The sequence below is a fragment of the Siphateles boraxobius genome, unplaced genomic scaffold, assembly GCF_051911475.1.
Source record: "Siphateles boraxobius isolate OS27281-9 unplaced genomic scaffold, OSU_SipBor_1 5, whole genome shotgun sequence".
In the NCBI taxonomy this organism is placed as follows: domain Eukaryota; kingdom Metazoa; phylum Chordata; class Actinopteri; order Cypriniformes; family Leuciscidae; genus Siphateles; species Siphateles boraxobius.
This window is the reverse complement of record NW_027509141.1, coordinates 1066332-1091162: the sequence shown is the minus strand read 5'-3', so window position 1 is coordinate 1091162 and position 24831 is coordinate 1066332. Positions and strand designations below refer to the sequence as shown.

At 41.7% G+C, this 24831-nt stretch overlaps 2 protein-coding genes across 5 annotated transcripts in view; one reads left to right on the top strand and one right to left on the bottom strand.

Moving 5' to 3' along the window:
- The window catches only part of rab43 (RAB43, member RAS oncogene family), an 8769-nt gene extending 4320 nt beyond the window's left edge, over positions 1-4449 (bottom strand). The window contains exon 1 of one of the 2 annotated variants that reach the window (XR_013195020.1): positions 4216-4443. Coding sequence is in view for 1 of the 2 variants with exons in the window: in XM_077204369.1 (XP_077060484.1) it covers positions 4216-4404 (189 nt within the window). In the remaining variant the exon portion in view is untranslated. Of the gene's footprint in view, positions 1-4215 lie in introns of both variants that reach the window. The other variant, XM_077204369.1, reaches the window with a different exon arrangement.
- On the top strand, positions 3867-24831 carry LOC143712163 (kinetochore protein Nuf2-like). Of its 3 annotated transcripts, none has more exons than XM_077204367.1 (15): positions 3867-4155; positions 5516-5708; positions 5910-6037; positions 6645-6719; positions 6792-6868; positions 6950-7011; positions 9749-9846; positions 13372-13445; positions 13523-13616; positions 15357-15419; positions 20314-20451; positions 21518-21658; positions 23642-23817; positions 23914-24049; positions 24400-24614. In XM_077204367.1, exons 3-15 carry the CDS (start codon positions 5915-5917, stop codon positions 24505-24507), a joined length of 1365 nt encoding a protein of 454 aa, XP_077060482.1. In that variant the 5' UTR covers positions 3867-4155; positions 5516-5708; positions 5910-5914; the 3' UTR covers positions 24508-24614. The 3 variants fall into 3 exon arrangements, 1 of the variants encoding a protein (XP_077060482.1); XR_013195018.1 differs by lacking the exon at positions 3867-4155 and adding an exon at positions 24688-24831 and having other exon boundaries at positions 5595-5708; positions 24400-24567; XR_013195019.1 differs by lacking the exon at positions 3867-4155 and adding an exon at positions 24688-24831 and having other exon boundaries at positions 5700-5776; positions 24400-24567.

The following is a 24831-nucleotide window of genomic DNA, read 5'->3' as shown; positions in this document are numbered from 1 at the left end:
CCGACCAATGAGACGCAGCGATCACAATGCCTGAACTGAGCCGGCCAATGAGACGCGATGATCACAACGCCAGAACTGAGCCGACCAATGAGACGCAGCAATCACAATGCCTGAACTGAGCCGGGCAATGAGACGCGGTGATCACAACGCCTGAACAGAGTCGGCCAATGAGACGCGGTGATCACAACGCCTGAACTGAGTCGGCCAATGAGACGCGGTGATCACAACGCCTGAACAGAGTCAGCCAATGAGACGCAGGGATCACAACGCCTGAACAGAGTCAGCCAATGAGATGCAGCGATCACAACGCCTGAACTGAGTCGGCCAATGAGACGCGGTGATCACAACGCCTGAACTGAGTCGGCCAATGAGACGCAACGATCACAATGCCTGAACTGAGCCGGGCAATGAGACGCAACGATCACAATGCCTGAACTGAGCCGGCCAATGAGACGCGGTGATCACAACGCCTGAACTGAGTCGGCCAATGAGACGCGGTGATCACAACGCCTGAACAGAGTCGGCCAATGAGACGCGGTGATCACAACGGCTGAACTGAGTCGGCCAACGAGACGCGGTGATCACAACGCCTGAACTGAGCCGACCAATGAGACGCAGCGATCACAATGCCTGAACTGAGCCGGCCAATGAGACGCGATGATCACAACGCCAGAACTGAGCCGACCAATGAGACGCAGCAATCACAATGCCTGAACTGAGCCGGGCAATGAGACGCGGTGATCACAACGCCTGAACAGAGTCGGCCAATGAGACGCAGCGATCACAATGCCTGAACTGAGTCGGCCAACGAGACGCGGTGATCACAACGCCTGAACTGAGTCGGTCAATGAGACGCAGGGATCACAACGCCTGAACTGAGTCGGCCAACGAGACGCGGTGATCACAACGCCTGAACTGAGCCGGTCAATGAGACGCAGCGATCACAACGCCTGAACTGAGTCGGTCAATGAGACGCAGGGATCACAACGCCTGAACTGAGTCGGCCAATGAGACGCGGCGATCACAACGCCTGAACTGAGCCGGCCAATGAGACGCGGCGATCACAACGCCTGAACAGAGTCGGCCAATGAGACGCAGCGATCACAACGCCTGAACTGAGCCGGCCAATGAGACGCAGTGATCACAACGCCTGAACTGAGTCGGCCAATGAGACGCAGGGATCACAACGCCTGAACTGAGCCGGCCAATGAGACGCGGCGATCACAACGCCTGAACAGAGTCGGCCAATGAGACGCGGCGATCACAACGCCTGAACTGAGCCGGCCAATGAGACGCGGCGATCACAACGCCTGAACTGAGCCGGCCAATGAGACGCGGCGATCACAACGCCTGAACTGAGTCGGCCAATGAGACGCAGGGATCACAACGCCTGAACTGAGCCGGCCAATGAGACGCGGCGATCACAACGCCTGAACTGAGTCGGCCAATGAGACGCAGGGATCACAACGCCTGAACTGAGCCGGCCAATGAGACACGGCGATCACAACGCCTGAACAGAGTCGGCCAATGAGACGCAGCAACGGTTTTATTAAGTTGAAATAGTTGCCGAATGCCCCTTTAAACCATTTATATTGACAGATCTGAGTGTTTCTCCCATATTTAAACTGTCACTATTGGCATATAGTGCAACAAGGACTGCTAAAGTCAACAGGTTTTACAAACAGACATTAAATAATGATGCTGCTATCTTTCCCTCTCCTGAAAACAGGAATACTTTTTGTGCGCAAAACCCCCCAAAAATAACGACTTTATTTCAACTCTTGATTTCCTTCTCTGTGGGCGTCGAGTGAGTTCACTAGTGTAACAGCGCAAGCTTCTGTGTTGTACGTCACACGCATCACACACATGACCAGCATCGGCCAATAGTGAGCCTACGTGTGACGTAGCACTACGCTATCACACTACGCTAACTGACTCGAGGCCCACAGAGAAGGAAATGAAAAGTTGAAATAAAGTTGTTATTTTTGGGGGGTTTTGCGCACAAAAAGTATTCTCGTCGCTTGATAAACATAAGATTGAGCCTCTGTAGTCACAACTAACTTTTCGGGGAACAAGTGTCAATCCCTTAGAAGCCTATGGAGGAGTGATCCAGCTCTCAGATTTAATCAAAAATATCTTAATTCGTGCTCCGAAGATGAACGAAGGTCTTACGGGGTTGAACAACATGAGGGAGAGTAAATACTGACAGAATTTACATTTTTGGGTGAACTAACCCTTTAAGTAATATCCTGGCTCTTCCCAGCTTTATAATGGGAGAGAATGGAGCCTGAGATTTTGAAGAACATAAAAGTGCATCCATCATCATCATCACAGTATTCCATACGATCCAGGGGTTAATAAAGGCCTTCTCACGCCAAGAAAAATATCCATATTTATAACTTATAATTTATAATGATAATCACTGGCTTCTGGTAAATTCTTGGCTTCAGAAGGCCTTTATTAACCGCTGGATCGTACGGATTACTGTGAATTACCATTCACTCCCATTATAAAGCTCGGAAGAGCCAGGATATTATTTAATAAAACTTAGAAGAAAGTCATAAACACTAGGATGGCTTTAGGGCGAGTATGGGGTAATGTTCATTTTTGGGTGAACTATCCCTTTAACAATAATCTTGGTTATTGCATAACTGTGCAACTTTAAGCCCTAAACCAACAAAACAAAACAAACTTCTCAGTGTTTCGCTTTTATTTGCTCCACGTCATGAGTGTCAACGTCGACAGGAAAGACTATAAAGCGGTAACAGTCACAGATTTTAGGCTTGTTTGAGATGCGCCTTCCCTCGCCTGAAGTGTAGGCTAGAGTAGCGGCTGCAGTGAGAGGAGGAGTGAAGATAAAGCGCAGGCAAGCCGGACAGTTCTCGGTTCTCGCAGTGGATCTGACTCATGCGAGATCAATGACTACGTTCACATGCAGCCAATTTTCGGGTTATGGTCGGGTTAAGGTCACTATCCGGGTTTCTGAAACATTAGGAATAACCCGTTTACATGCATGAGCAGAGTGAGTTACTCCTGTTCACATAGAATTGCAATATCCCGATGTAAACGGCGACGTACGGTTAGCGTCTGGACGTACGGACAACCTTAAGATGCAATATGCGTCATTTCCGATTCTTCTTCCTGTATCCAAAGACAACAACAGCAGCACGCGGATAATGAATAGTTCGGGGCAGATAGTGATCGCCTTTGTTTGCGCTTTGGTGCTGGTACTGACCTCGCTCCAAATGTATGCAGTGCTGCGTCTTGCCATGTTTACTTCCGGTATACTGCACGCGGGTTTGTGTATGCGCCGAGAAGTTCCTCTACTCAAAAGACCAAGATTCCTTGCGAATAGAACATGCGCAGAACACAAATCATTACGGGGATATGCCGATACGCGTTTACATGACCAAAAATTCGGGTTAGAAAAAGGGTACCCCAGGTATCATATCCCGGTTTTTAAAATCCGGGATATGAGCATATTCGGGTTTTTGCCGGTGTTTACATGGCCGTGCGTGACCGGGTTATTGCTAATATCCCGGTTTTGAACAGGTTATTGGCTGCATGTAAACGTAGTCAATGATGGATATCACAGGATTCACGCTCGTGCACAGTGTTGCTAATAAACTGGATAACATATACACACAAAACATGATATTCGAGTTTTAAAGTCAAACATTTTAAAACAGAACAATACATCACGGTTGTTTAAACCAATGAGCATTAAGCTGTGTCGTCAGCAAGTCGTTTCCCATCATGCTTTTGATCAGTGCAGTCTGTGGAGAGCAACTGCGCGCGACTGCAGAATCCGACACGTGCGCCTTGAGCTCGCGAGAGTTTTTTTTGACACACGTCAGCATGACATCAGCGCAAGGCGGACCGCACTCGGACACATTTCTAACCGGCATGCATTACGCGCTGATCACCGGTGATCGGTTCTGCGCAGATTTTGCTAATCTCAAACAAGCCTATTATTATAAAGCTGATGTATTAACATCACAATTAATGAACATTAAACCAACATTTCCTGAAAGCTTCTTATACGACTCGGGAATGAGGTTTGCGGTAACAACAATAACAGTGACGCTATTTCTCGGAAGGGATTTTATGGAAGGGACGTGGTGTAACGTGCAGAATTCATAAATTTGACACTTTGTAAGTTCTATAACCATAAGGCATAATAATAACTATTCTAACTAGCAGTAAGTTCCGAACCTTCACCCGTTTCCCCTGTATATCCAGAGTCTTCATGGTAAAGTCCACGCCGATCGTGTTGCCCTGTTTCTCCATGAACACTCCGCTCTTGAAGCGCTGAACCACACAGGTTTTCCCGACTCCAACATCTCCTACTAGAACTATTTTAAACACTAAATCGTAGTTTTCATCAGAATCCTGCGATGACATCTCTGTGCTCGTGCTCGTGCTCGTGCTGACTGACGTGGAGACAACATCCGCGGCGCGCCTTTAGGTGTCTCAGTGCAGCGCCTGATAGTAATGGGAAGTTCGGATCTTTTTATTGACTCGGATCTTTGAATCTCGTTCATCGAATCTTTTTTCGAGTCGTTTCGATAATTTCAGCATAATATAATTGTTACATGATGAAATAGCCAAATCCCCAAGCACATAACATGTTTATCACACTTTAGAACAAGAAAATAAATAGCAATGCAAGGACAAGGCTAAATAATGAGACACCGAAATTATTAATTCATTGCTTATCTGGGTCTTTGCTTTCCCGCGGCGATTATACTGAATAACACACACACTGGTTATATTTCAAATATTTTCAGCAGAATGCTCACATTATAACAAACGATACAGTAGTGCTGTTGAAGAAATTCTGACGTCAACATCCAGCCAGCCAATCATCGGCCTGCGTTTCAAAATGAAATGCGTATGATCGTTTGTTTGAAGATTCATAATCAATGATTTTTAAAAATAAATTACATCAGCTTTCCCCTCAAAAATTCTGCTCTAATGAGGTTTTTATTCAGCTGCTTTTAAAATTACATTGTAGTGTAAAAGGCATTGCTTTTTTTGCATTTCTATATTTCTCTGTTGCATTACATATTATGAATAGATTTCACTTTAATTGGTTATTGATTAATTGGATGATTTCTGCATTGATCAGGGGCCCGTGGAAACGTTTAGAGAAAAGCAGTGTAAAAATTAAATAAATAATAAAATAAAATAAAAATAAATGTATTCAAATAAATAAATAGATCAAAATAAATAAATACAATTTTAATGACATAGTAAATACATATTTTGTTTCTTAAACATGATTTAAATAAAGGACTAAAACTTGATTTAAATAAATAGAAATTAAATGATTTAAATAATAAATTAATACATTTTATTAAATAATTAACAAACAATACATGAATAGAAAAATTACTAGAAAAAACGCAATGATGAAATGTAATTGAAACAAAATCTTTTACACATTCATAATATTCATTTTTAACAGCATTAATTTGGTCTTTGTACATGAAAATATATCATTAAACTTTAGGATGTTGAGGATTTGAAAACCCGCTGCACTAGTGGACAGATACTGCGCATGTCCAGTAGAGGGCGCCACACGCGCAGCTTTTGTGGTGACACGTGACGACGTGAGGAACGTATGGCGGAAGTGACGATAGAGGCGCGTTAACTAAAGTTTAAATTTGCTCCAGTTGACGACGAGGGACGTGAGTCTGAACTTGGTTAGTACAATAGTTTGGTGTTAGTTATAGATTTTAAGTAATATAGGACCAACGGTGTGAAAAAGAGGGAAACTATAATTCTGTGTCTTTGAATTGTTTCGTTATTGTTCATGAGAGGATCTGTCGACGCTTCTGCTGTAAACATCGTCTGACTGACTGGATAAATGTGGTTTATTAATGTCGTTTCTTCTTTTGGAGCAGCAGGAATGAGTGAAAACACGTTCCCGGTGTATAAGGTGGATGTTATTGTGCAGTTTTACCGAACCGAAGTTCTGACTGGACAAGAGGCGAAAAACTTCACCAAGAATGACATCACTCCCAACCCAAAGGTGGACATATATAACGTTATACGGCTATACTTTATCAAAGTAACGTTGTTCCAGTGTAAATCAGTTGTTTTGTATGTGAATATATAGTAAAGTGTAATTTATTCCTGTGATTTTTATTCCTTTGAATTTTCAGCATCATTACTCCAGTCTTCAGTGTCACATGATCCTTCAGAAATCAGTATAATATGATGATTTGATGATCAAGAAATATTTATGATGTGGAAACTGTCATACATTTTGTTTTTCAGGATTCCTTGATAAATAGAAAGTTAAAAAGAACAGCATTCATTTGAAATATAATCTTTTGTTAAATTATAAAAATGTCTTTACTGTCACACTTGATTGATTTAATGCGTCCTTGATGAATAAAAGTATTAATTTCTATCAAGAAAAAAATACTTCCCTGCCAGGATACATGATGAGGAAAAGTTGTTATCTGGCAAACATTTAAAGTCCTCCTGTCGTCAATGATTGTATCCCTTAAAAATCCTCTTTGATAACCAAAATAACATATTATTTTTTTTCTGAATGCCTTAAAATATCTTGAATCTAACTCGACACCCTTGCCTCATTAAAAGCTGGATTTTCAAATCTGTTTGTTTTTCAGGCCGAATCCATTCAAAGACTCTACATGAGAGTTTTGCAGCTGCTGTTTCGGTTCAGACCCGAGTGCCATTACACGGTGAGTGTGGGGTTCATATGCATTATCAGATCAGATCTGAGTCTCGATGTTTAATGCTCCTGTTTTCCACAGGTGCCGTTGTCTGAAAACGTCCAGTTCCCAATGCTGTACGAGTGGGTTTCCCCAGTCATGAGCGTTTACATGCGCATGTGAGTGAGAAGACTGTGTTATTCAGCATCTCTTCTGAAAGATCTGATGTTTACTTCAGCTCTAATCTACCTTTCTTTTAGGTGCCAGTTCTTACCGCTTTGTCATGTATATGATTTTTCCCTGAATGACCTGCTCAACCCCAGTAAGTGTCTTGTTTTCTCTCTAAACCGTGAGAATTAATTCTGCTCATTATTAATCATAATGGTTGTTTTTCTTGCCCAATTTTCATTGGCCGTGCCGCAAAAGAATGAAGGCAAAGAGCGGATGGTTTATTTTTAACGATGTTCAGGATTGTATAAGAGCTGTTTTTTTACTTTACTGCAGGTTGTGTTGTAAACCGGGCACACTTTACTGCAGGTTGTGTTGTAAACCGGGCACACTTTACTGCAGGTTGTGTTGTAAACCGGGCACACTTTACTGCAGGTTGTGTTGTAAACCGGGCACACTTTACTGCAGGTTGTGTTGTAAACCGGGCACACTTTACTGCAGGTTGTGTTGTAAACCGGGCACACTTTACTGCAGGTTGTGTTGTAAACCGGGCACACTTTACTGCAGGTTGTGTTGTAAACCGGGCACACTTTACTGCAGGTTGTGTTGTAAACCGGGCACACTTTACTGCAGGTTGTGTTGTAAACCGGGCACACTTTACTGCAGGTTGTGTTGTAAACCGGGCACACTTTACTGCAGGTTGTGTTGTGAACCGGGCACACTTTACTGCAGGTTGTGTTGTGAACCGGGCACACTTTACTGCAGGTTGTGTTGTAAACCGGGCACACTTTACTGCAGGTTGTGTTGTAAACCGGGCACACTTTACTGCAGGTTGTGTTGTAAACCGGGCACACTTTACTGCAGGTTGTGTTGTAAACCGGGCACACTTTACTGCAGGTTGTGTTGTAAACCGGGCACACTTTACTGCAGGTTGTGTTGTAAACCGGGCACACTTTACTGCAGGTTGTGTTGTAAACCGGGCACACTTTACTGCAGGTTGTGTTGTAAACCGGGCACACTTTACTGCAGGTTGTGTTGTAAACCGGGCACACTTTACTGCAGGTTGTGCTGTAAACCGGACACACTTTACTGCAGGTTGTGTTGTAAACCGGGCACACTTTACTGCAGGTTGTGTTGTAAACCGGGCACACTTTACTGCAGGTTGTGTTGTTAACCGGACACACTTTACTGCAGGTTGTGGTGTAAACCGGGCACACTTTACTGCAGGTTGTGTTGTAAACCGGGCACACTTTACTGCAGGTTGTGTTGTAAACCGGGCACACTTTACTGCAGGTTGTGTTGTAAACCGGGCACACTTTACTGCAGGTTGTGCTGTAAACCGGACACACTTTACTGCAGGTTGTGTTGTAAACCGGGCACACTTTACTGCAGGTTGTGTTGTAAACCGGGCACACTTTACTGCAGGTTGTGTTTGGGTTCACAAATAAACTTTATAAAATGGAGTGCCTGCATTGCAATCGGACAATCTCATAATGTTTTCTGTGTAAATAAGTTTGTTTTTTTATATAACATTCTTTTAAACAATCGCATGAAATCAGGCTTATCATTAAAGGGTTAGTTCACCCAAAAATGAAAATTAAGTCATTAATTACTCACCCCCATGCTGTACCAACCCCGTAAGACCTTCGTTCATCTTCGGAACACAAATGAAGATATTTTTGATTAAATCTGAGAGGTGGATCACTGCTACATAGGCTGCCAGAGGGAATGAAACTTGACGGCCCAGAAAGTCATTAAAGAACATGTTTAAATATTCCATGTGCCTACAGTGGCTCAACTATAAGTTTATCAAGCGACGAGAATACTTTTTTCCCGAAAAAAAAACCATAATAACGACTTTATTCGACTATTCCTTTTCATTCCTTGTGGGCCTGAGACGAGAGTTCAAGAGATTTCCACGACGCATGCGCGAGAACTGAACAAGAAGTATTAGAAGAAGAACGTTCTCTTCTCAGTTCTCGCGCATGCGTCGTGGAAATCTCTTGAACTCTCGTCTCAGGCCCACAAGGAAGAAAAGGAATAGTCGAATAAAGTCGTTATTATGTTTTTTTTTTCGGGAAAAAAGTATTCTCGTCGCTTGATAAACTTATAGTTGAGCCACTGTAGGCACATGGATTATTTAAACATGTTCTTTAATGACTTTCTGGGCCGTCAAGTTTCATTCCCTCTGGCAGCCTATGTAGCAGTGATCCACCTCTCAGATTTAATCAAAAATATCTTCATTTGTGTTCCGAAGATGAACGAAGGTCTTACGGGGTTGGTACAGCATGGGGGTGAGTAATTAATGACTTAATTTTCATTTTTGGGTGAACTAACCCTTTAAGACTAATAAAAAAAAATCTATAAATTGATATTAAGCCATGAAAAATATATTAAAAGAAGAACGTTAAATGGAAATTAGAAATGCTGCCTTGGCAAAAAAAAGAAAAGAAATAAGTTGTAAGTACTAATTATTATCTGGAAATAAATAAACCAGACCTGAAATTAAATATTTTTTTAACTAATAAAATGACAAAAACACAATGACATTACTAAAAATGTAATTAAAATTAAAAATGTTCATATCAAAAATGCCATATCGTGCTTTCGGTTTCAGGCCGTCTGACGGATGCTTTGCTAAAGCAATAGTGCCAAACATCATTAGAGTCCTTTTATGTTATTATGAGAAGTTTTATAATAATTTCAGTTCATAATGAAACTGCGGCCCAGATTAGACTCTGGCTGTTCTGTCAGCTGACCTGAAACACTCACACTGAACCGGCTCTTACTGTTCTGCCCTCATACAGTTTCATGCTTTTGTTGCATAAAGTGTAAAGCTGATGTGAAACGGGTCACGCTGAGCTGATTTCTTTCCTCACCACTTTCGACAGAGTTGAAGCGAACGCTCACTATTCTGAGCTCAATCCAAAACTTCCTCCACTTCCGGAAGCAGAGGCTGGAAACGACGGCCGCCCACCAGCAAAGTTTTGTAAGTTGCCGTTTTTCTTTAACGTTTGAAAGGAATATTTATGTCGTATTTTTGATGTCCACAAATTCCTAATTAATTCAGCTGAAAATGCGTAACGTGTTACAATCATCTTAGAGAATTGTAGTTTTAGTTGTGCTAAACCTCTGGCTTTATATCATGTTGAGATTTGAGGATCTGCAGTGATGAACCTTGATGCTTGACTGCTAATCCCTTTGTGAGAGACTGAGCTTTGCAACACATCACAGACACGTTACACACAGGTCAAGATTAAAAGCAGCATATGACCCGAATTCGGCACAATGATGTCGAAATGGCGCAATGACGTGACGCGGGATCAAGCTGTTTCTCCTATTGAATAAAGTGTGGTATAAACGAGTGTCTCTTGGGGGCGCTAGCGAGCAGGCAATGGAGTAGGTTGCAAGTTTAGAGAGCTCTGCACAAAATTATATTTTTTTACCCATTTTAAATGGTGCTTTGGTCAATTGTATGATACAAAAAGACTACCCAAGACTGTTCTGCATCTTCGAAGACGATTTACTCCCTGATAAATGTAAATGGCGAGCAACCTGCGCAAATACAAATATACGGGCAAGGCCTCTGCTAACAAGACGAGCACCAACACACCTAGTGTTAGCAACGTAACTAACGCGACACTCGAGATGGCTGAACAAGCTCTACAAACTCTAGAACAAATTGATATGATGAAGGAAGAGTTATTGTCCTCTATAATGATATCAAAAGTCGATATTCATTCTACAATATACGCAGACTTTTGAATATCCTCCATTATCCCACTCCACCCGATATACCTGAGGTGCTTCTGTCACTTGATGCTGAAAAAGCATTTGATCGGGTGGAGTGGGACTACCTCTTCTATACCTTGAAGAAATTTGGCTTTGGTGCCAAATTCATTTCATGGATTAATGTTTTATATTCCTCTCCTGTAGCAGCAATTTGGACAAATAATAACATATCACCATTTTTCCAATTAGGCCGCAGGACTAGGCCGGGTTGCTCATTATCCCCCTCATTATTTGCACTGATGATTGAGCCCCTGGCAGTGGCAATACGGTCCGATAATACTATTAAAGGCATACTGAGGGGTGAATCCGAACATAAAGTGTCCCTTCATGCGGATGATACTCTCTTGTATGTGTCTGAGCCGCATAAGACCCTGCCTCGTCTACTGTCATTACTTGGTAGTTTTGGGAAAATATCAGGATATAAAATAAACATGCAAAAGAAGTGAACTTATGCCGATTACCATTGCAGCCAGACTTATCACATTTAACTCCTTACCGTTTAAATTGAGTAAAGAAAAATTTAAGTATTTAGGTATATCGGTTACTAATAATTACAAGAACCTCTATAAAACTAATTTTATTCCATTGATGAATTCTATAAAACCAGATTTTGAGCGTTGGGGTACATTGCCGTTATCACTAGGAGGCAGGATAAGCACCGTCAAGATGAATATCCTACCTAGATTTCTATATCTGTTCCAGTGTATCCCGATGTTTTTAACCAAATCGTTTTTCCTACTGATAGACAAGCTGATATCAACTTTTATATGGAATGGGGGAAATGCACGCATCCGTAAAAGTGTTTTGCAGCGACACCGAGAGCATGGAGGACTATCATTACCCAATTTTCAGTACTATTATTGGGCAGCCAATGCTCGTTCTATGTTATATTGGTTTAACTTGCATGCTGGTGGTCCTAAGTGGCTGTCCCTTGAGAATTTGTCATGCCATCCTGCTTCTTTACATGCATTGCTCTGCTCAACATTGCCATCACCTCATCCAATATATAAATACTCTCTGAATCCAGTGGTTAAGCACTCCTTCAAAATATGGGGACAGTTTAGAAGACATTTTACACTTAATGACGTATCAGTCTTTTCTCCTATAGTAAGAAATCACATGTTTACTTCTTCTATTATAGATGATTATTTTGGTGCCTGGTCTGTAAATGGCCTTAGGGTACTAAAGGATATGTATATTGATGGCACTTTTGCAACCTTTCAGCAAGTGAAAACTAAATTCCAAATTCCCAACACTCACTTCTTCAAATATCTTCAACTTCGCAGTTTTGCTGCATCGTCTGTTAGTCACTTGCCCTCATTACCACCTGAGTCACTTCTTGAGACTGTCCTAAAAGTGAATCCATATGCCAAAGGGGCCATTGGTAAAATATATAGTGTAATGAATACTCATAATATGGGACCTCTGGCTCACGCGAAAAGATTGTGGGAAGAGGAACTTTCTATAGGAATTTCTGAGGGGAATTTACATTGAAAAACATTCATTCATCTTCAATATGTCAAAGACATCGAGTGATTCAATTTAAAGTTGTTCATAGACTGCATTGGTCTAAAGTAAAACTGGCAAAATTTAAATCAGACATAGATCCTCACTGTGACAGATGTGAACCCGAACCAGGTACTCTGTCTCACATGTTTTGGCTCTGTCCAAAACTTGAAGTTTTTTGGAAGTCTATATTTAAATTTATTTCCCACACTTTGGGGCCAGTCATAGAGCCTGATGCCATGATCTCTGTATTCGGCATTGTACCGCAGCATTTTTACTTAAATCAAAACAACAAAAGCCTCATAGCATTTACTACTCTTTTAGCTCGACGGCAGATACTGCTTAAATGGAAAGACAAGTACCCTCCAACATTCAAAATGTGGCTCATTGATCTTTTATACAATCTGACCATGGAAAAAATACGCTACATTTGTAGCTGTAGCTGTTACGCTACAGCAGGCTGTGCCTATACATTTTTGGATATCTGGCAACCGGTTCTGGACCAAATTAGGAAGGTGGATCCCTCTCTACTCTCAATTTCAGAGGAGTAATATACTGTACATACTTGTGCTTGGTTCTCTAAAACATGTCAATAATTTTTTTTTTTTCTTAGATTAATATGTGTATTGGTGCAACAGGTGGGGATTGCTCTTGGGTGGGTGGGTTAACATAAAAAGAAAATGTATTGTACAAGTATATCTTATGTTTGATAAGATGTTCAATAAAAACACTTTGAGGAAAAAAATAAACGAGTTTCTCGTCCTCCTATAATCCTGCTTTCTGTGTGTGTGTGTGTGTGTGTGTGTGTGTGTGAAGTGGAGCAGGACGACGCCACCAGCGCTCGCTTCACACTCTCTCACACACACTCACACGCACACATAGGTTTTGGACATTATTACTGTGTGATCAATATAAGCAGCGGTTCATACGCTCATTATCTCCAATTTATGACCAGAAATGGATAAATATTAAGTCTGCTGATTGAAACAGAACCAGTGTAGGAGAATATAGTTATTATGCACAAACAGCGGGAAACTGTATATTCGTGCAGTGTGCGCATGTCAAACAATATATCCCGATTTGAAGCTTGACACATAAAAGCGTTCATGTAAACACTGCGTTCAGATTCATCAATCGTAATGAACTCAGTCCGACTGAAACAAAGTTGTGCATGTAAACGCAGCCGTGTGGTTTGAGGTGTTCTGTTTGTCAACAGCGGTGTGATATGGACAGACTCCAGGCGTACACAAGACAAATCAAGGAAGCTGAGAAGAAGATTGAGAAACTGACGTAAGTGCAGTGTTTTTTATTTAAACGTCCATTACTAAAGATGCTTCTTTCTGAGCGTATCAATCCTGCCTTCACAGAACCATTCCTCCGGAGCAGCAAGCGGAGGCTAAAGAGCTAGCGTCTGCCCTGGCAGAGCTCACCGCTAACACACAGCGGGAATACCAGGATGTGGTGAGACCTCAATGACTTCAGTTTACTAATGTAATATTACCTAAGGGTGTTTACACACACACAAACACACACACGGCTCGTCTGGAGTGTTCGTCTCAGAACCTGCTGTGTGTTCTCCTTTGCTTCAGTTCGTTTAGGCCTATGAACACCGCAATCGGTGTTGGGCGGTATGAGCAAAAATCCATATTACAGTAGTTTTCTAAATTATACTGGTTTCACGGTATATGACGGTATTATTGTTTTTTCAAGCATGACTGGGTGTTAACTACATTTTCTACTATTGAGAGGAAATACTGCAGTAGATTGACTAGAATGCTCTATTTTACTGTCATGTGTGAATATTGTAGAAAATCCACACTAGTATTAATACAGGTTTGCAGTGTTTATGAAGAGCTCCAGCAGGAGGCGCTGTAGGAGCGGCAGAAACAGTGGTTTCCACGGTAACAGCTGAACACAAACCAGTACATAAATGCTGCTTTAAAGAGAGAGAGTATAAAGACAGTAGAGCTGCACGATTAATCTTTAAACGATCTCGATTCAAACACCCATAGAGACGACTGTTAAAGCTGCGGTCCGTAACATTTTTGTGTTCAGAATTTACAAAATGTATATAATGAGCGAGTACATCATGAATGCCTTTTTTCAAACTGTGTTTTTGTCTTATCCTGAGTCACTACGGTCCGCCTGTAATAAGCGTTTCTACTGGGACTACTTTACACCGGCCGGCAGCGGAGGAGCACAGTCTGCGTGACTTGCCATAGGCGTATACAGAGAGAAGTCGCTCCGGCAACAATGTTCATCCGCAAGACGCACGCGGTTCTGTTTATTAACCGCTAGAGCTGATTCATCCAGTAATGAAATGAGTTTTTGTATTTATTTATATAGCACATTTAAAAACTGCAAACAGGGCTGACCAAAGTGCTGAACAATACACAAGATAAAAAACAAGGACAAACCACACATTGATGACAGAAGCTCACAATAAATTAAAAGCTAAAGCAAAAAAGTAGGTTTTGAGAGAGGATTTCTAAACCGTTAAAGATTGAGCAGCTGTGACGTAAACCGGAAGGCTGTTCCACAGCGATCGCAGAGGCTCTGTCCCCTCTATTCTTTAACCTCAGGTTTCGTACGGGATTGTGTGGGCAGAGTAGCTCACACAAATAGCTTGGTGCCAGGTTATTTACGGATTTGAAAACAAATAAAAGAATTTCAAACTCAATTCTAAAATACACAGGTAGACAATGCAGTGATTTTAAAATAGGAGAAACATGATTGAATTTGCGTATAATAAGCGAAGTCTTTATCAATCATTCAAACCGATTCTGCGTCACCTGTCTGGATCATGTGTGTTCAAGCATATTCTGCCCTTCTGAGAGTGTATTCTGCACTGCTGGAGATGCAAGAAGCTGGGAGAGCTCCCAAATTAATCTTAGAGAATGCAGAAATGTTTCTTTTCCTTCAGAAAAAATTGCTAAATGATGTTGAATTTGTTGACATTACCAGTCTGTTAAACTCATTTGACAAGTATAAAAAATGAACACAAAGGATTGTGCATTTTTCCCTTACTACTATTTTTTTAATAGTTGTTTTAATAATTTTTATTGAATCGGAACCGGAAACTTTCTTATGATTCCTAACCCTATCCACCAACATGATGCATGAAAACTGTTGTCACATGATCCAGTGTTTTACATGCCTTTTTTTTCCTTGTCATGTTAATTTTAAATGTTCTCTCTTTAGACTGCAATGAATGAAATGGTTGCACAATGCAAGACGGAGATTGCTGAGATCTCACAGAAACTGGTATGTATCAGATCATTCGTTCCTTTAATTTTCCGCACTTTCAGTTTGGATGAGGGTTAAAGTCACCATTTAATGGAAGTAGCGACAGATATATGTATCATATTACAGAAGAAAAGATCTGAGTAAAACCGATTGAGGAAGAAAAAAATAAAGGGCTGGTGATTGGTTTTAATCCATCGGTTTTGGTTGGATGGAGGCAGATCTTGATGAACTTGGTTGATTGTATTGTAAGTGTGTTTCTATGGTCGCAGTTAGAGATGCACCGGTTGATCGGCTGGTGACCGGAATCGCACGATTTTCACGTGATCCGCGACCGGCCGGTCTGACGTACTCCGATTTTATGCCTGTCAAATGCACTCGGGCGCCGCATGATTAACATCGCGCAACATCAGCATCACACGTGCACACGGAACACACATGTAGGAAACCTTGTGCCCTTCATCTGCATGCCATGCAGGCTAGAATTGCGAAACATTAGTGGATAATTCTTATAATTGACGTTTCTCTGGACCAAGCGGAATCTTAGCACTTTTTCTCCTGGCCAATCGGAATCTTAGCACTTGGCGTCAGAATCTTGAAGCACACAGCGTCAACTGAGCTCGACATTGGATGAGACACCTACGGTGGCCGAGAGAGCTCAACGTGCTGCAACTGAAGAAAACGCATGCAAATAGTAAAAAACGCATGCAAATTAAAACAACATCTTCATCAGTTTCACAACACGCGTGTGCTCCAAATACTCACAGCACAACCAAATACAGAAACGCGCTGCAAATAACACAGACCACAACGGAAATGTTTCCAGGGGAACCAAATAAGTGACGAACCCGGCTGGGACGTGCTTATTGCTCGTGAGCATCCCTATGCCCTACTCCCTTCGAAGGGCAGACGGCGGAGCTCTTCAAGTGGGACTTGGGAGTGAGCAGGGCACTAGTGTGCCATTATGTAGCCGTTTGGACGCACTTGATGAAGGGAGCAACAAAAGACAAGTCATTTCCTCATTATTTTCACCTGGGATGTTCCCATGACAACGCAGCACTTTGTCCATCAGCTGAACAGCTGTTCTGACGACAGAAATATAATGCTGTTAACATAACAGTTGCAAATAAATGTATTTTTTTATTTTTACTTCACAATTTAAAAAAAAAAAAAATGCGTTATGTGTCAGTGTCTCAACTTTACCCTACATTACCTAACATTTCTTTATGAAAATTTAAACATAACATGAAACAATTTGTATAGTGTAACTGATGTATAGATTAAAATCTTTCCTTCATGATGTTCTTCTCTATCTTTTTATTTATTTATTTTAGTTTTCAGCTCATTGCTCTTTTCTCATTTGTATTCTGATGACATTGAACATATTGTTAATACATTTTGTTTATTTTATACAAGTTGTATGTCATAAAAACGTAATCTCTGTATGTTTTGCAAAAAAAAACAAAGTTAAAATAAATAAAATAAAGTAGAATATTGAGCTGTATGCACGTCCGAGCCGGGTTCGTCACTTATTTGGTGTGTGTTATTTGCAGCGCGTTTCTGTATTTGGTTGTGTTGTGAGTATTTGGAGTGTTGTGAAACTGATGAAGATGTTTTCTTAATTTGCAGGTGTTTTTTTCTATTTGCATGTGGTTTTCGTAAGTTGCAGCACGTTGAGCTCTCTCGGCCACCGTAGACACCGGACTACCACGCGAGTCAGATGGAAACTCATAACGTGAAGAAAACTTCACAATAATGATTGGGAATGTGCTAATTAGACTTGAGTGAGACCATAGACGTCTTTCGAGCTGTTGTGATCTTTTTTGTCGCTCTAATGATGCGTGACAGTCACACACATCGCTGTGAACCGATCACATGTTCCGCTTTACAGCGCCACAAAACACCATGACTGAACTCAGGGCTCGACACAACGCTTGTGCGGGACAAGTGAAAGATAATTTTAGTGGCCCGACCGGACAAATAGCTTAACTTTAGTGACAGAAAATAACCAGTGTTACAATCCCGGCTCTAGGGATGCAACATAAAGGACACAAAGACAGAAGTCTGACAATTAAAACAAAGTTTATTTAATATAAAAAGGGGACGGTAGAAGCAAAACACAGCTACTGCTCTGCCGGCTGCAGGACGAGAAAGGAGAGAGTGCGAGCATGCGTCCTAGATTGAAAGTAGCTCCCGTCAGGTGACACCAATTAACCGGTTGATTGCAGGTGATCTACCAGGGAAACTGCAATGACATACAGATTAGAACACACACATAACACTAGAGAAGCATCGAAACGCAAGAATGATTGTGATTTTTATTACATTCAATGTAAACAGCGATTGGTAATGGGTAGTGCATTTCTGGGAACAACGTCGCGTTGTTTTTGTTCTATTTCACAGACGAAAATATTTCCAAAGGGAAGCAACAGCAGCGCAGTGTTTAGTTACTGAAATTATTCAGCGTTTTGAACGAATCTTTTGTGTGAATGACTCAATGATTCACTAATTAAGACGGTCACTTGCCGCCACCTATTGGCAGTTTAGTTTCATGTTTAAAGCTGCAGTAGGGAGTTTTGAGAAAATGTTGACTTAGCCTGAACATTTGAACAAGCACAACATGCAGTTCCAACCCCCTTGCTCTCTGCTCTGCTCAGCAGCTGGTATTTACCGCTCCTCCCTCCACAGCTCCTCCCCCACAGCTCCTCCCTCCACAGCTCCTCCCCCACAGCTCCTCCCCCACAGCTCCTCCACAGCTCCTCCCTCCACAGCTCCTCCCCCACAGCTCCTCCCTCCACAGCTCCTCCCCCACAGCTCCTCCCCCACAGCTCCTCCCCCACAGCTCCTCCCTCCACAGCTCCTCCCCCACAGCTCCTCCCTCCACAGCTCCTCCCCCACAGCTCCTCCCCCCACAACTCCTCCCCCACAGCTCCTCCCTCCACAGCTCCTCCCTCCACAGCTCCTCCCTCCACAGCTCCTCCCCCACAGCTCCTCCTCCACAGCTCCTCCCTCCACAGCTCCTCCTCCACAGCTCCTCCCTCCACAGCTCCTCCCTCCACAGCTCCTCCCCCACAGCTCCTCCCTCCACAACTCCTCCCCCACAGCTCCTCCCCCACAGCTCCTCCCTCCACAGCTCCTCCCCCACAGCTCCTCCCTCCACAGCTCCTCCCCCACAGCTCCTCCCTCCACAGCTCCTCCCCCACAGCTCCTCCCCCACAGCTCCTCCCCCACAGCTCCTCCCTCCACAGCTCCTCCCTCCACAGCTCCTCCCTCCACAGCTCCTCCCTCCACAGCTCCTCCCTCCACAGCTCCTCCCCCACAGCGGAGCCTGCCGTGAACGCGCAGGCTAGTAAGCAGGACCACCGAAGACGGTGGATTATAAACAGTTATGGAACATTCACTAATAGGGACGAAACATCAACAATATGCTTTACATTGACTATGGCCTGCCCATACTTTGACTACAAACTTGGTCCTCAAATCATTATGTATTTTGCAATACATGTAACTTTATAACGTTGCACTCTTTCTATAAATTATAAGTAGTAAGATAACATTAAAGGATTAGTTCACTTTTAAAAAAACTTTTGCTGATAATTTACTCACCCCCATGTCATCCAAGATGTCCATGTGTTTCTTTCTTCAGTCGAAAAGAAATTAAGGTTTTTGATGAAAACATTCCAGGCTTTTTCTCCATATAATGGACTTCAATAGGACACAAACGTTTCAAGGACCAAATGACAGTTTCAGTGCAGCTTCAAAGGGCTTTAAACGATACCAGACGATGAATAAGGGTCTTATCTAGCGAAACGATCGGTCATTTCAAAAATAAATACAAAACTTTAAGTTTTATAAGCACAAATGCTCGCCTTGCCCTGTTCTGTGATGCACGTTCGTGATCCTTCAAAATGAACAAATCTTTTTTCGAGTCATTTCGTTCGTTGAATGAACGAGTTTGAAGAGGAGAGTCACGAACGACGGTACGCGCTCGCGCTGTGCAAGAGAGGGGTGGTCAGCGCGTACACGAGTGTGATTGACATTGCTAAGACATTCCTCCTGGCTCTGATTGGTTGTTTCTGACCGGGAGCGGTGTATTTCTGCAAATGGCTATAGGACCACAGGGAGGAGCCAGAGGAGCTTGATTTTTTTCACAGATTATCTGTCACATATTCTACTGTCAGGACATAATGACAGTTTTAACAAATATTTGTTTACAAAAGTTACATACTGGAGCTTTAAGTGTTGCATTTTTTTTATTTGTATATTCAAACATTTATTTAAAAAATCAATCACATAACATTATTTATTGCAGTTGTAATTTTGCAGTGCAAATTATTTAATTTGATGGGTAACAGCCCTATAGTGTCTTATTATTATTATTATTATTATTATAACTGAATTTATTGATCAAACGTAAGAATTTCACATGAAAAATTATGCATACATTTAATAAGTTAATAAAAGTTATCTTTATAAAAATAAATAACACTCTGGGGTATATATCACAAATATGAAGATTTTAAGTATGTAAAATCTGAAAATATTGCTTCAGAATAAATATATTTACACCACCAAAAAATCCCCCCCTCCCGTACATGGTACAGTACTTACAATTTGCTCTGTACTGTAACTGATAGGACCCAAGCCCTGCAAACCCCCCCCCACCCACACCGCTAGGACCCACGGCAAAAAATGTTGTATGTTCCAACATGTTCTATTAAAGAGACGATAGAAAATAAATATTTGTGTGTGCTGTAAAGTGGTTTGAGAAAATGAAACTGGAATCGGCTCAAACCGGTATCGGCAGATCAAACTCATGAAGAATCGGAATCGGCCTAGAAAATTGTAATCGGTGCATCTCTAGTCGCAGTGACTGTTGTAATTAGAGATGTGAATCACTTGTTTTACAATCCAGACTCAAAGGAAAGTGGATGTGGCGACGCTGAAGGATGAGATCTCCAAGTTCAAGTCTCAGATCGTGGAGTCGCCCGAAGAGCTAAAAAACGAGATGGAAAGGATGAAAGAGAGCGTGAAGAGCATTAAGATGTCAAAAGTATGTTTCATTTGCATGTTGCACACCTTCGTTTACATGAGAATTTGCTTGACAGGTTGCAAGTAACAACAGGTGTTTAACTGCAGGTCTCTGTTCTGTCACTGATTATTTGTGTGTGTGTGTGTGTGTGTGTGTGTGTGTGTGTGTGTGTGTGTGTGTGTGTGTCTGTCTGTCTGTGTCTCTCACTGATTGTGTGTGTGTGTGTGTGTGTGTGTGTGTGTGTGTGTGTGTGTGTGTGTGTGTGTCTCTCACTGATTGTGTGTGTGTGTGTGTGTCTGTGTCTCTCACTGATTGTGTGTGTGTGTGTGTCTCTCACTGATTGTGGGTGTGTGTGTGTGTGTGTGTGTGTCTCTCACTGATTGTGTGTGTGTGTGTGTGTGTGTGTGTGTGTGTGTGTGTGTGTGTGTGTGTGTCTGTGTCTCTCACTGATTGTGTGTGTGTGTGTGTGTGTGTGTGTGTGTCTGTCTCTCTCACTGATTGTGTGTGTGTGTGTGTGTGTGTGTGTGTGTGTCTCTCACTGATTGTGGGTGTGTGTGTGTGTGTGTCTGTGTCTCTCACTGATTGTGTGTGTGTGTGTGTGTGTGTGTCTGTGTCTCTCACTGATTGTGTGTGTGTGTGTGTCTGTGTCTCTCACTGATTGTGTGTGTGTGTGTGTGTGTGTGTGTCTCTCTCACTGATTGTGTGTGTGTGTGTGTGTGTGTGTGTCTCTCACTGATTGTGGGTGTGTGTGTGTGTGTGTCTGTGTCTCTCACTGATTGTGTGTGTGTGTGTGTGTGTGTGTCTGTGTCTCTCACTGATTGTGTGTGTGTGTGTGTCTGTGTCTCTCACTGATTGTGTGTGTGTGTGTGTGTGTGTGTCTGTGTCTCTCACTGATTGTGTGTGTGTATGTGTCTGTGTCTCTCACTGATTGTGTGTGTGTGTGTGTCTGTGTCTCTCACTGATTGTGTGTGTGTGTGTGTGTGTGTCTCTCTCTCTCACTGATTGTGTGTGTGTGTGTGTGTGTGTGTGTGTGTGTGTGTGTGTGTGTGTGTGTGTGTGTGTGTGTGTGTGTGTGTGTGTGTGTCAGGAGCTGGCTGAGGAGAGGCTGGTGGAGCTGCAGATGCTGGTCCAGTGTGCTGGTCAGGTGGAGGCAGAACTCCAGGTCCTGCTCAAACAACTGCAGGACTTACAGATTAGCATGTGCAAGACCAACCAGCAGAAGGAGGAGGTAAAGATCGACACATGCGCTTGCAAGGAGCTCTGACTTTCAATTGGAGAGTCACAGCAGCAAAAAATGTTCAGTCTGTTCACCTGTGTGGCACTAAAAATACAGTCAAAAAAGTACATTTCTTTAATGGTACACACTAGAGGTCAACCGATAGTGGATTTTACCTATACCGATATTTAGGTTTGACCATAAATGCCGATAACCGATAATTCAACCGATATTTTTTAAAATGGATACTGGATTAAAAACAAACATAACACTTAGAAGTAAAACAGTGCTGAACTGAAATGTGCTAAATTAAATAAATATGAATATATTAAAATAAGAAGTTCTACAGAATGAACTCTATATAGAAAATAATTTAAACATTAAAATATTACAAGTTTCGTTAGCTATAACCTAGAAACATACGTAAATTTCATAGGTAACACTTTGCAAGTGGCATTTGTTAACAAGGATGTGTTGGCTAGCTTTCATGAACTATATGCATTATGCAATATACGTTTTTACTGCATGTATTAATATGAGCAATACAATTGAACCTTTATCATTCATGTCAGTTCATAGTACATCAACTAAGGTAATAACAGATGAAATAAGAATTAAAACTCCATTTCAAATTCATTAGTAAATGTTGAAATTAACAAACTAACAATGAATAATACTTCTACAACTTTTATTAACCTTACTTAATGCTAAAAATGTAATCTTACTGTAAAGTGTTACCATTTCATATCATTCCAAAGAGTCATTCTTAAAGATGGCCATTAAAATTTAATAAAGACCTATATTACGTATACGTAATATAGCCTATGTATATTCTCTCACTTTATTTGCTTCTATTTTAGAACACTTGATGATTATCTAATCAAAATAACAAGATGTATTCTAGTGATAAATAAAAGAACTTAAATTGAACGCGTTTCTGATTTGTTTATGTTTCTGTCGGCTAACTTACATGAACATATCAATGTTGAGAAAGCAATCACGTCACTAGTTTTAAATGTGTAACTTCGTCGCCTAATGAATGCATAAAAGTGACCAGCTGGATATAAAATAATGCAAATAGATGGTAACAATTGCAACATAAAACATTTGGGTCAGGTCTGCGTGTGTTTTTGACAGTTTAAACCACTTGAGGTACTAATGTTAGAGTCCTCTCAGCCTCGACGGCAAACACACTTCTGCTCTCTCTCTGCTGATGCAGCATCTAGTCAACAAATTAATTACTTTATAATGATATGGCAATATACTTTAGTGTTATGTATTCATACCGTTTCGCTGTCGGTGTTTTAAATGCGTGTCTGAAGTGCCAGCGCTCTCTGCTGTGTGTCAGCAGTCTCTTCTCAGCGCTCTCGTACTGTGTAATGACTCCGCACACTTCTCAGCCGCTCCAGCAACGGATGCGACCCGGAAAAACTATCGGTGTGGATTTTTACCGATAACGATATTTACACCAATCAACTATCAGTGCCGATTAATCGGCAAAACCAATGAATCGGTCGATCTCTAGTAGACACTAAACAGCCACAGAGAAGAGTCAACTTTAAGATGTTATTGACATTAAGTAGAGCTGCACGATTCTGGATACATTGAGAATCACTTTTTGTTTTTAAATCAAGATCATGATTCTGAATAGCCAACTAAACAAAATAATGTCATAGACTTCAGCAATTAACATTTTGTCAGAACCTTTTTAAATTTAAGTGAACAGTTGAGAAAGAAAACACATGTGAGACAGTATAATGGATCCACGCATCAGGTCTTAAAGTGACAGCAGCCTAATAAACCTGCTGACAAATTATGAGAGATTAACAATATCTATCTGGCAGTTTTTCCCCAAGGGTGTCTATGTGTGGCTAGTAACTTTAGTAAACCACTGGCCACAGCGACTGGAGAACAAAACCTATGAATACAGTCATTATTTAAGCATGGCATTTCTTGAGTTGTTTTTCACCTTTTTAAATGATCACTACTGTACAGGTCCACAGATTAGCAGCCATGATTGAAACCTTGGAGAAAGAGCTGAAGAGCCTGAGCAGTGAAGAAGCCCAGATGAAGAGGGCGTTTGCCATGAAGCTCGACAAGCAGTCGAAACATCAGATCCGGCGGCAGAAGAAAAAAGAGGTCAAAGATCAGCAGGTCAAAAATATTTATGAGTAAGTAAACAGAAGATTAAGGATTAAAGGATCCTTTTGTACGACACTGCATTTGATAATACACTTCAATACATAGGCATCATTTATTTTATTCAGGCAATATGACAAAATCCACCAGAAACGAGAGGAGTTTGTGAAGAAAATGGAAGAAAGCAACCGTGAAACTAAACGGATCAAGGAAAAGATGCAGGAGCTTAGAGAAAAGTGTAACCAGCACACACAGAAAGCCCAGGTGCGTTTCACTTCTGAAGTCCGTCTCGTGTTGCTGACTGTTACAGAGCTGACTGTTATTGGGGAAATCTTCTGTTTGTTCTTCATTTAAATGGCCTAGTTTAACATTTAAAGGGATAGTTCACCCAAAAATGAAAATAAGCTCTGTGTGTGTGTGTGTGTGTGTGTGTGTGTGTGTGTGTGTGTGTGTGTGTGTGTGTGTGTGTGTGTGTGTGTGTGTAACGTCTGCTTCTCTGCAGGAAATCTACGAGCGTCTCCTCTCCACACTGGAGCAGTGTGTGTGTGTGTGTGTGTGTGTGTGTGTGTGTGTGCTGTCCCGGTACAGTGTGTGTAACGTCTGCTTCTCTGCAGGAGATCTACGAGCGTCTCCTCTCCACACTGGAGCAGTACCACAAGCGCATCGAGAGTGTAGTGGTGGACACAAATGCAGACGCCCTGAAGATGAAATCGCAGTTCTAGAATCCTACACTTATTCCAAGTTCTTACTTTTGTTGAAGTCTGTCTTGTTTCATTGTAAATGTGTATGTTTTTTGTTAATTAATTTTCAGTAAAGTACAGCTATAATAGAATTGTATCATGTTGTGTTATGTGTCAAAGTGACTTGTGGTTCAGACAGATCGGTATCGGTCTTGAATAAAGCGTTTATTGGGTCCTGCTTTTTCAAACGAAGCGTTGAGTGACTGAAGACACGATTAATGTACGTCTGTCTGAAACACAAGGCTTCGGTTACGAGCTTCTGTCGTCATCATCAGCTGTTCTAACGCTGTAACACCAGTTAAACAT